The sequence below is a fragment of the Gouania willdenowi genome, chromosome 4 (genome assembly GCF_900634775.1).
Source record: "Gouania willdenowi chromosome 4, fGouWil2.1, whole genome shotgun sequence".
Taxonomy (NCBI): domain Eukaryota; kingdom Metazoa; phylum Chordata; class Actinopteri; order Blenniiformes; family Gobiesocidae; genus Gouania; species Gouania willdenowi.
This window is the reverse complement of record NC_041047.1, coordinates 40407015-40419746: the sequence shown is the minus strand read 5'-3', so window position 1 is coordinate 40419746 and position 12732 is coordinate 40407015. Positions and strand designations below refer to the sequence as shown.

General features: G+C 37.1%; 1 protein-coding gene across 1 annotated transcript; it reads left to right on the top strand.

The window, feature by feature from the left end:
* Positions 1-7140: 7140 nt before the first annotated feature.
* On the top strand, positions 7141-12480 carry LOC114462478 (DNA repair and recombination protein RAD54-like). Its single transcript, XM_028445346.1, has 5 exons — positions 7141-7249; positions 10992-11066; positions 11669-11779; positions 11876-11936; positions 12445-12480. The coding sequence occupies exons 1-5, from the start codon at positions 7247-7249 to the stop codon at positions 12468-12470; spliced, it is 276 nt and encodes a 91-aa protein (XP_028301147.1). The 5' UTR covers positions 7141-7246; the 3' UTR covers positions 12471-12480.
* The last annotated feature ends 252 nt before the right edge of the window (positions 12481-12732 follow it).

Sequence of the window (12732 nt, the reverse complement as noted above, 5' to 3'; positions counted from 1 at the left end):
TATTTTTACTGTTGTGTCTTGTTGCACTTTCACATTAACTTTTAGCTGTAATTTAAAAAATAATTGCAAAATACAGTACTCGAGTGCAATATGTTATACGTATTTTTTTCAGTTAAAAAAACGGTGCAAGAGAGACGGAATGTATATTTTAAAGAGAAGAAATGTAATCATTACAGTTTTTTCATGATTAACGAGTTTACTATGATTTTAATGTTATATAAACAGTAAAAACCCATTATTTATATTTATAGTTTTTTACTGGCATGGTTTCACAGTTTTTACCCGTAAATTTTACAGATTTTTTTTACAGAAATTTCTTTTTAAATGCTCAGGCTTTGGAGAGAAGTTGTAGTGTCAGAGAGAACTTTCACTCTGCGTTTCGACACCGTGTACTGTGAACTACACGCACTAAGTCTGACGTCATTGCGTTCCAATAATGTACACATTACACGCAACTACGTACTGGTTATTACGTCAGATTTAGTGCGTGTGTACACACACGCACACACACACACAGTACATACAAATAAAATTAAAAATAATTAAATGAAAATAATAACAAGTTAAAAAAAGTTAAGTCTGTAGAGCATACATCATCATACCTTTAAAGATGTATGCTCTACAGACTTAACTGTATAACAATATAAAACAACAATCGAGCCTTAAAAGTTGATTTATTTAAATGATCATCTCCTCCTTTATATTATCCACAGGTTTTTATCCAGAGAACTTTACTGATGAACTTTATCCAGAGAACTTTGCTGATGTCAGTAAATGTTTTAATGCAGATCAACCTCTCAGTGACTTTCACTTAATGATCTACATCTACAATGTTAGAAAGAAAACTACCATTTGCACAAAAAAAAAAAGTCGTAAAGCAACACAACATTAGTAATTATGTGAACACGTCTGTGGTGTGTGATGTTACTAATGTGTTTCAGAGAAAAGTGTTAAGGTTCATTAAAGTGTTAAGAAACGGTGTTCAGGTGGGCGGAGCCAGGTAGAAACCCAGGGTTTCTTTGATAAAACCTGCCAGCGACCAGGTTTAGTTCAGGACAATGTTGCCATGGTAACATACTCAGAGAAGAACATACCTCGCTTTTTGGAATGGGATACTCAGAGTTTCCCTCATTTGAGCCTGAACATACTCAGAGTTTGAACATAACCCGCTTTATGGAATACCCCTCAGCTCTCCTTGTCTGCAACAGAAAGGAGGTCATTAAAAAGCAAATCATGTAAAAAAAAAAAAACCATTAAAACATCAAGAGATTTTTGATTGAATGAATGTCTTAGCAGCAGATTCAAGGTCCATAGAAAAACACTATTACATACAAAAATAATCATAAGAACATTTCAAATGAACATTAGATTAGACAAGGCATTTGTTTCATTTACTATGTATTTATGCTGACATAACCTACAAGTGCAATTCAGCTACTACCAGTGTTCATAACACTGGTAGTAGCTGAATAAGAGTTTTAAATAATATAAGTTAATGTCTAGCACAAACACACACACAAACACTTACTTAAAATCATCGACCCTAATGAAAAAAAGAATAAAAGATCATTTAAGACAAGGTCATTTTCAAATATTTTTTTTAAAATTGTATGTAAGCAATTTATCAAACTGCTTCCAAGTACAACTAACATCAAACAAAAGGGCTGACATGTTCTTATAGTCACACACAGTCTTTTTACTTTGTTTAACTTAAGTAGTGTAGCATTAGCAACACTTGCTACATAACAAGGCAGCATATCTGTCAAGTGATTTCTATTTGTTATTGAGGTAACACTCATATTAATAAAATCCTAATTTAAACAGTATTTGAACGCCTCATTTCACACAGTTCAGACATAAACATAAACCATTTATTTTTTTCAATAGTTTTACATGAAAAACAATAATGGGTCAAAGTCAGTGGAGCCACAAAGACCCTTTTATTAATCACTAGCAGCACAATAACAACCTTTTGTGTCACTTTTGACTTTTTCCTTCATTAAGGCTGAAATGTGATTAAATTATGTAGTGTTGCTTCATTCAGGGCAGCTCTGAGTTGCAGAAAGTCGTTTTTAAAGTAAATCACATTCAGGACACTGTCTCTTTAAGAATGTGTAAACAGCCCTGTTAGCTACAGCAGCAGATCTCTGCTGAGGAGCAACAGAGAGTTAGAGAAGAAAAACACATGCAGTGTTTCCTCAAACATCTCTGTGTTTAACACTCAGAACTGAGGACAGACAGACATCTGCACTGAGCTTCTGACAGACAGTCGCTAACACAGCTGACTGTGTGTTCGTGCACTGGGGGGAGGGGGGTCAGTTTTTTAGACAAGTAAACTAACACTGTAACACACACACACACACACACACACACAGCAATATACAGTGAACAAAATTGGGTAGTTACATTCCATCTCAAACGGCTTCTGACTTCTAGAAACTCTTTCTGAAAGCATGCCGACGAGTCGGTACGCTCTGTGTCGAGAGAGGGCTCGTCAAGACCCGCCTTACATTGCTTCTGATTGGTTGATTATTGTGTGATGCATGCCATGGTTGGTTAGATTTTACTGATTACTGATTATTTTAAATGTTCTTATTGATTTTAAACAGTTGAATGTTTTATCATGTAAAGCACATTGAGTTGCATTGTGTATGAAATGCGCTATACAAATACATTTGCCTTGCCCTCAATGAAGTCAATATAGTGCATAAAATTCTAGTTACAATTATATCGAATAATGTTATTAATAATAATTTTTAAAAAATGTTGATGTATTTGTAGTGCTACAAAAAATAACCTGAATTTGATAACACATGATCATGTCGGTCAACACACACACACACACACATAAAAATATATATATATATATAATACTAATTGATTGATGCACCATATCAAGTATGCTTATTAATCTGGTATGTTGGCAGTTAATTAAATTATTAAATTGTTTTAACATGATTTTATTTGGTGTCAATGTCATTTATCATTAATACCCTCTGTAAGAAATAACAATTCATTATTTTCTTATAGCTATAGGAAGCCATTGCAAAAGAGTCAAAGAGCCACAGGTTACAGACCCCTGTCCTCGGGGTACACATACCCCAGTTTGGGAACCACTAGAATATACAGAAATCTCTACAAACATTTTTAACCAAGCGAATATATATAATGTAAAATCAAAAATTAATGTATTTATTTAATGTTAACCTATTTTTTTAAAAGGTCATACATAACATGCCTGTTTATATTACCTAATGCTACTGTGATAATAAATAAATATTTCATTCGACTTTAAAACCTCCACATCCTAAACATTAAATCAAATCACAGTAGTCTTTCAAATTAATCAAGCTTACAATCCAATCATGATGTGTCTACTGTATCAGCCTCAGGAGATGATGGATGTATGAAGAACTTCTCAGATTGTTCATAGCTACAGTGTTTTTCTCCTGAGGCTGTTTGATGTCAGACAGATCACCATGAGTCACTGAAAACTCTCTAGAGTTGGACATTTTTTCACACACACACACAGAGAGAGAGAGAGAGAGAGAACACAGTCACTGCTACGCACACACACACACACACACACACACACACACACACTTGTGCAACAGCTTTCCATTTTTCCTCAGTACGTAACGCCTCATTTAAGGGCCAAATAAGGTACAATTCCATATTTTTTTTTTATCAGTCATTAGCATCAGACGGATAATGATTTACAAGAGGTCTCCAAGTAATTTCAAATTACTTTAGTGAGCCATTAAGGGATCATCTTAACTTCTCCAGTCTAACTGACATTAAGAGCTCTTTAATCCACCTCTGGTGGGATGGAGGGTGAGGGAGCAAAATGAGACGCCTGGCCAGCAGGATGGAGAAGGCAAGGACGGTCTGCACGGTTTTGGAGGTTGTATGCTGGGGGGTACCAAACAGGGCTAAGAGAGGATCAGGCGTAATGACTGTATTATATGCCGCACTAAGAGACGTAAAAATATCAGACCAAAATGTGTCAAGCCTGGGACAGAAAAAATCATGTGGGAGTGGTCAGCTGGAGATTGCTTGCACCTATTACAAGAGTCGGTTACATTGGGGTAGATCCGAGACAGTTTCAGGTTAGTGTAATGGACTCTATGTATAACTTTACATTGTAAGAAGCCATGCCTCACGCAGATTGAGGAGGAGTGCACCAACTTCAAGACCCGTTGCTAATAATCCTCAGATAATGGGGTCCCTAGCTCCTTCTCCCAAGACTCCCTGGGCCCCAAAACTAAACTGTCACCGATAGAGCTGTTCAGACTGCAAATGTTGGAGATCAGACGTTTCTTTTCAGGGTCAAGAGCCAGTAGTGAATATACAATGGTTTCAGGGGGGCGACTGTGGGGAGGCCTAGGCTTTTCGGCATTTGAACCCAAATGAATCCGTATTTTAAGGGACGGGTGGCAACCCTAGATCTGCACCACCAATAAAGCGTAACTTGTAAGAGTAAGAGAGTAACCTGGGCTTTCACCATTATTGGTAATATATTGTATGTTATTACAGATATGAAATTTGTCCTCTGCATTTAACCCATCCATGAGGAGCAGTGGGCAGCCATTTTTTGCGGCACCTGGGCAGAGAAGGGTATGTCTGCAGAGCCGGAGGCACCAGCTACAGAGCTGCTTTCTTCTTCTTGTGCTGTAAACGTGCAGCCGTAGAAGAAGAGTGCAGTCCTGTAGCTGGTGCCTCCGGGTCTGCAGACACATACTATTGGCTGGGGAGCAGTTTGGGGTTAAGGGACTTGCTCGAGTGAGATTCAAACCAGCAACAATACGATTTCAAGCCCAGCGTCCTTAATTCGTAACTTTTCCTGCGGACCAAGTCCTTCCCTGTATGCCTTTGCATCTGTAATGCATTTTGAGGAGCTTTTCTGTCCTGGCTGTGTGCACTAAAGTGTTTATGATAATAAAATAGTGAATCTCAATCCATGTGTAACCGGTTCTAAACAAAATTTGTGAAAACTGAAACTCAAAGTCTTGATTCACCACTTTCATTAAATGATGTCCTGGTTCGGGGGTAAAGACAAAACAAACAAATTAGTCTTTGCCATAGAAAATGAATGACTTCACACAGAGAACAATGCACACAAACTGCTTAGGCTGTTCACAAGTTTTTGCACACAGTCCAGGCTATCATGACAAGTACACAGTTTCAGACACCACGCCAAAAATCCCAGGTTTTGATCCTTTTTTCCTTAGTTTTAAAGAGAGCTGACCATCACTCAACCTCCCTCCACAGTGCACATGGTAAAGACAGTAAACGCACAGTCACACTGCTACCGAGAGGATTTTGCCCTCAAGTGTCTGTCAACTGCTGTAAAGTGTCATAAAAAAATAAATAATAATCCTAAAAATTGACACAAATATATAAATAAAATAAGGACATAGCCCCACCACATTTGTCTGCTTACACATTGACATAGAAAGCTTATACTTTGTTAATGATTTACTGAAAACTTAAATATGTATTTGTAAATGCTGAATACTTAACACATCAAATCACAGTAACTTTTAGGTGGGTTACACATGTATTTATTTTTAAAATGTATTTTAAATGGGCCTATAGGCTCATAGGTTTTTTGTCCAAAAGAAAAACAAGCAACCCTAATATTCCTTGCTAAATACCACATACACAAAGCCAAATGGAGCCAAAACAAACCAAATCAACATCACTTTCAAAACAAAATACTGTAACCTAGTATTTTTACACAATTGAATTCACTGCAAACATAAGGCCATAAACATTTACAAAACATTCAAGAAATATATCAACACGGGCACCAAAGCCATCCCTTATGATTATATAGTTCATTATTTTTATGTTGTCTGTTCCTTTTATTGTCTTCCTATTCCTTTGTAGTTGTATGTTCATTTATATATTACATTGTGTTGTATTGTATTTATATTAGTTTAAATGAAGTAAATAAATAAATAAATATACCTATGACACCCCTCCATGTCGCGCATGCGCAGTTTCAGAGTGTGAAAATGCTTATAGCTCAATTTGTTATTTGATTAAGTACATTGTTTAGCCCCTTAGCTCTTTTTTGTTTTGTCTTTTATGTCTTGTAACCTTGTTTATAATCTGTATTCATGTGAATACGTGCCTTTTTATTTGTATCTACACTTGTTAAAAAAAAAATTTAAAAAAAAAAGGTATACCAATAAGGCGGCGAATGCGCGGTCTCGTGTGTTTTGGCCTCTGGTGTTTGCCGTAGTGTTGTGAAAGTATGCGTGTATCTGATTATGTATCTGTGTTCACGACTGAGTTGTTAGCCATTAGGTGGGCTTTAGATTGGATTGAACGAAATAAACCTGAGATGTCGTATATATATTCGGATTCCATGGCTGCCTTACAGGCAATTTCTGACCATCCCTCTGGGGCTAGGATAGATACTGTGGTAGAGATTTTGTGTTGCCTTCACCGGATAGAGTTGATGGGGTCTAGTATTGTTTTTTCCTGGATCCCATCTCATTCAGGTATTGTGGGGAATGAAGCTGCTGATAGGCTAGCAAAGAAGGCTCTTCTCGAGACGGAAATTGAATATGTGGTCCGATTGGGGAAGGCTGAGTGTGTCAGTGTTTTCAAAGCTACTGTGTATCAGCATTGGCAAAGGGAGTGGGAGAATGAGTCTAGAGGGAGGCATTATTTTAAGTGTCAATCTTGTGTGCAGGGCACTAGACTCCTGTGGGCAACTTGCCGATCAAATCAAGTTAAGATAACCAGATTAAGACTGGGGCATTGTGGACTAGCTGCATATTTAAATCGAATAGGCAAACATCTGGATGGATTATGTCAGTGTGGTCAATTTGAGACTATTTCCCATGTTCTATTGGCCTGTGGATGTTATTCTGTTGAAAGGGGAATGTTATATAAAGAACTTTCAACTCTTGGGCTGACAGTGTTTTCAATAAAGTCAATATTTGCACCAAGAACAGAGTCGATTTTAATAGATAAGGCAGTCGTGAGGTATCTCCAATCTTCCAACCTCTATTTGAGAATCTAAAATGGAGTGAATCTAAGTGAACAGAAGAGGGCAGCATTACGCTTCTTTTAGTGTACAGCCTGCCGGAAACCATTAGAAGAAGAAGTAGTAGTATTGTGAAAGTTTTAGCGCGAACATGCTTGTGTGTGCACTGAGCTTTTCTACATGGAGACAGAGTCTCCAGTGTTTTACTGAGGACAGTGTGAGACATGAGGCGGACTGACAGTCATGGTGAGGTCATTTATGAACTCCTTCATACTGTGTTCACTGCTAACAGGACCCGGGCCCTGTTCCAAGAAGCTGGATCAACATATCCTGAATTATCCAGCTTCACCGAGCCTGTAGTACATGGAGCTGGACTTAACTTTCCAACCAAGCTCATAATTATTAATCAGTCAGTCAAAGCTACGTTGCTTCTCACAGCAAGTTCTTAGTCGTTATAGTCAACTAAATGTCTACTAAAAGAGTTTATGCATTTTTTTTAAAGTGTCAATTAGCATTGATCAACCAGAGGGGTATTCCATAAAGCGTGTTATGTTCAAACTCTGAGTATGTTCAGGCTCAAATGAGGGAAACTCTGAGTATCCCAGTCCTAAACGCGAGGTATGTTCTTCTGAGTATGTTACCATGGAAACGTTGTCCGTGAACTAAACCTGGTCGCTGGCAGGTTTTTTCTACCTGGCTCCGCCCACCTGAACACTTTAATGAACTTTAACACTTTTCTCTGAAACACATTAGTAACATCACACACACATCACATCATTACTAATGTGTTGCTTTACGTTTTTTTTTTTTTTTTGTGCAAACGGTAGTTTTCTTTATAACATTGTGGATGTAGATCATTAAGTGAAAGTCACTGAGGTTGATCTGCATTAAAACATCTACTGACGTCTGTAGTAAAGTTCCCTGAATACAAACCTGTGGATAATATAAAGGAGGAGATGATAATTTAAATGAATCCACTTTTAAGGCTCGATTGTTGTTTTATATTGTTATACAGTTAAATCTGTAGATCACGGCTCTTTGAAGGTATGATGGCACAGTGAATTGTGACGCTGCTCTTGGAAGTGATGGTTCGCGTCCCGCTTCAGTGTTTTTTTGTGACATTTTTTAGGACGTCGAGAGGACTCTGGCGACAATATTACATTAAAAATCAATATAAATGATGCGATATCAAGCGGCATTTACTGTCTTTATATCCAGTGTAACAGGAGGACTCTCTATGCAGTCATCCTATGCTGCTGACACGTCTCCTCAGACACACTTTATTCATATTATTCACCGCTCGTCACGTCACTGAAGCAATAAAGTGATGAAGCGACCAAAAAGTGTGACTAATTACAGGTGATTTAAGCCACTATAGTTACTAAAGACTGAACGCACCTTTAGAACAGGCTCAGTCCTCAAACACCGGCTTATTTCACCCATTACGGTGAATAAATCACTATTTTCCTGGTGGTTGCCATGGCAGCTCGAGTCATCTTCGATCCATTGATGATGGCTTTTTATGGCGCGCGTCCACGTAAGTAACCCAAGGTTTACATACTCAGGGTTGATTGACCCACTTCATTCCAGCTGTAATGGAATCAGATACCAAGAGTTTCCCATCGCGGGGTATGTTGACCTCGAGTTTATGGATAGACTCAGAGTTTGTTAACCCTCCTTTATGGAATACCCCTCTGATATTGGATGGAATTAATGTTTATAAACACACAGAGAAATATTTGATGCGAATAATGAGTAAGACCACTGGAGCTGGGCAATATCTCGATATTCAAGATGTATCGAGTTTTCTATTTTGACGATACAGAAATTACAATATCACCAACATTGGATTTTGTATTAAATAATTATTTTCAGGAGTCGCTGCTTTCTCTACTTCTCAGAACAGCATGAAAAGCGCGGTTAGATGGATTACTAAAGAACTCACTCACACGTGCTGTCCCTTATAGTCGAAAAATACAAATTTGTCACATCTTGTGCCTGTGTGGCATTTTACATCAGCAAATTTAACCCAGAATTGTCTTTCTGGTAAGAATTCATTTGAATTAAAATTATCTAGATTTATCTTGTATTAGAGCTGCACAATTTATTGAATTTTAATTGTGATCACAATTTTGTATGGAGGTAGATTTGAGTCTTTATTATTGAATTAAAAAAAAAAAACTTAAATTAAAAAACCTTTTTTTTTATTTAATTTACTTCAATCAAAAATAAATATTTTGAATCAACGTAAAAAAGTGTTCAAATGCAAAAAAAACATTTTAAAATTAAATTTTTTTTTTTGATTGAAGTCATCTTTTTTGTATTTGGGCCATATTACAGGTTGTACACTTGTGTCTTTATTATTCAACCAAACACTAAAACATTTCAATCAATGAAAAAAAAGTGTCAAATGTAATTATTTGGGTCTCACATGATTTTTTTTTAGCATTTGATCACTTTTTTTTTTGATTTTAAAATATTTATTTTTGATTGAAAATATTTAAATTTTTTTAATGATAATGATAAAAACACAAATATACCTCCATCATTTTTACTGCCACATTAGATTAACCTGATTGTTGGCAATATTTACATTTAAACAGGCTCTGCACTCTGTAATAGTGTATTTATTCAGTTAGCCTTTGGTACATTTTAAATTATTGGGGTAATTGTTTTTTAATTATTATTTTTTAATTATAATTCATTTTTAAAGCTTACTTTTGCGCTGTAAACTCCACACATATTTGTTTAAAAGTAGTGCCATAATAACTAAACTAAAAAATATTTTTACCAAATATGATAAATAATTGTGATTCTAATCATGATTACAGTATGAACAAAGTCATGTTGATTTTTATTGTGGCCATAATCGTGCAGCTCTATATCATATATATGACCATTTTTAAGAAAAAATATTGAGATATCAGTTTTGGTCTATATCGCACAGCCCTAAAGACCACATGATCGTATGAGTTCTGAATGAATTATTGAAAGTTATACCGTTGTCAAGGATCAACCGTAGCAGTGGAGGCAGTCAATAAGGAAACCAGGCTCCAGGTTTTGATGCATCAGTTTTATCTGTTTATTTTTTAGTTTGCACCACAAGCACCGTGTACTTCAATCTCCATTCCACTCTCTACTGACCAGAATGAATGTCCTTATATACAGGTGTACCACTAATTAGCCTGTACCAAGCATGGGGTGACATATAATGTGCATATTAAAAGTACAGCATAAATATTTACACAAACACTTCCTAACAGACATTATCACAAACACTAACCCTGTATTAATATCATTAATCTTATTTACATCTCCTAAATTATTAAACTACATATTTACATTGAGCTACACACATCCAGCTCCCCTGTTCCTAGTTTCTGCTTGGTTTCTCCCACCTGGAACTATAAAAAGGTGTCCAAAAGCCCTGGGGAATTCTTTTACCCGAACACCTCAGGAAAGAGGAAGAGAGCATGCACAGGTAAGCTTTGTTGAAGATCACATCTCAATCATATGCAAAACACCAGAACATATTTAATTGTTTTATCTTTCATGTCACTGATAAGTTATTTATCAATTAAACTGAAATGGATTTTCTGTGTTTATCACTAGATGAATCCTGTGGCCTGAACCATGTGCTTCACCATTTGACCAATAAATTAATTAAACCAATACAACAAAAATGTGTCTCTTAATTTCATTAAGCACTGCAGTTTGTCACAGTATTACAATTGACTCTTTTTAAATTACAACAGTTCATAAGTGTAACAGTCCATAAGTAACGTCACCTCGTCGTTACAACCGGAGTTTGATTTTTATTTGTTGATGACAATATCAATATATTTTGATACACTTTTCATTCACGTGTATTTTTTTAAATTACTCATAGTCTTGTTATCGTCACTCGAAAAAATGTAGTTGATGAAAACTGTGACGTATAAATCAAGACCTGATAAAGATTGTGATGTCATCACTTGTCCACACACAGAGGAGGAGCCAAGCACCGAGTCAGCGGGCCAAACGCAGCCAGGACGAGGTGGACCAGGACTGGACACTCAGAAAAGTAGGAGTGTTACTCATGATGGTGACTGAGAAACTCTTTAATAAAACATGAACAACTTTTCCATCTGTGTTCTACGGTTTGAACACATTGAGCTCAGATTGATAGGCCATGTTGTAAATGTCATCCTAACGTACTACTCGTACGAATTCTGATGTCAAAATCAGTATGTAGTGTGTTTACATGAGTACAACAGTTTCTTCAGTGTTGTTGGGGCAACGTTTTGGGGAAATCTGTAGCAAATATGGTTGATTTATTGGGAATTTCCAAAGTTTAAAATTTTAGAGGCGTACTGTAGCGCCACCTTTAGGACGATTGGCCTGTTTTTGCAGCTGGGACAATCTGGAATGAGACTGGACCTTTGTGCAAAATTTGGGGATTTTTTGTGCAAGAAGAATAAGTAGAATATCGTGATGTGATATTTTTGTCCATGTTGCCCAGCCCTAGTTGCAGTTATTGCTTTATCCAAATAATGATTATAAAGATAATGTTTGTAATGTGTGTGTATGTGGAAGATTGTACAGATGTGGTAGTTTGTACTCAGATCTGTGTTTAATGCACTACTTTCCTGTTCAATCGTGATCTAACACTGCTTGGTTTCTCAGGAGAAAAGAAGAAAAAGTGAGACTGAGCTGCAAGAAAGCCACATTTCTCAGTTCAGAAAGCCTCTGACTCCCACTAACAACCGACCGGCCTGTAGTGATGGAGATAAACACGTAAGCATTGGAAACAAGCAACGAACCACGTTTCATTGGCATTTTTTACTAAATGCAGATGTTGATCACGTAACATCTGTTCAAATCTGTCTACAGGAGGCATTTATCCGAGCTATCCTCTCCAAGCCTTTCAAAATCCCCATTCCAAACTACTCAGGTAACACTTTTCCTCTTATGTTGTTGTTTTTTCCTTCTGTCATCACCAGAGGGGTATTCCAGAAAGCGGGTTGTGTTAAAACTTTGAGTATGTTTGTGCTCAAATAAAAGAAACTCTGAATTTCCGGTTGTATAAAGCAAGGTAAGTTATACTCTGAGGGCCGGATTCACAAAGATCTGAAATAAAGGGTAGTAAATTAGTTGCCTACTTAAATGAGCGTTTTGCTCGTTTATTGTGGAGACGTCAGTGCACACAAGCACTGACATTTGAGGCAGATGGAGTTCTCTGTCTGCTGTTCAAACATTTATTAAAGTAGAAAAATAAATAAATTTTTTTTTTTTAAACAACTTTAAAACCTAGTAATATTGATATTGATCTGAGTTAATACAACTACACAGTCTGTCAACCAGTCTGCATTCTTTGAAGATGATCTACTGACCATCATCCAGCGCAGGTCTGAGCAGCGCTGTGTCACACACACTCTCAAATGTAACCATTGTGCCATCAGTGATCATGCGTAAATTATACATCTGATCGTTGTGGAAGACATCCTGCCTGGTTCCTGTTCCAAAGACGCCACGTCCCAGCGGCTCCAAGGATTACAGACCAGTCGCGTTGACGTCCCACATCATGAAGACCCTGGAGAGACTTATCTTGGTGCAGCTCCGACCATTTATAAGACCACACCTGGACCCACTACAGTTTGCCTACCAGCCCAAGGTTGGAGTTGAGGATGCCATCACCTTCCTGCTCAACTGTGTCTACTCTCACCTGGACAAGCCGGCGAGCACTGTGA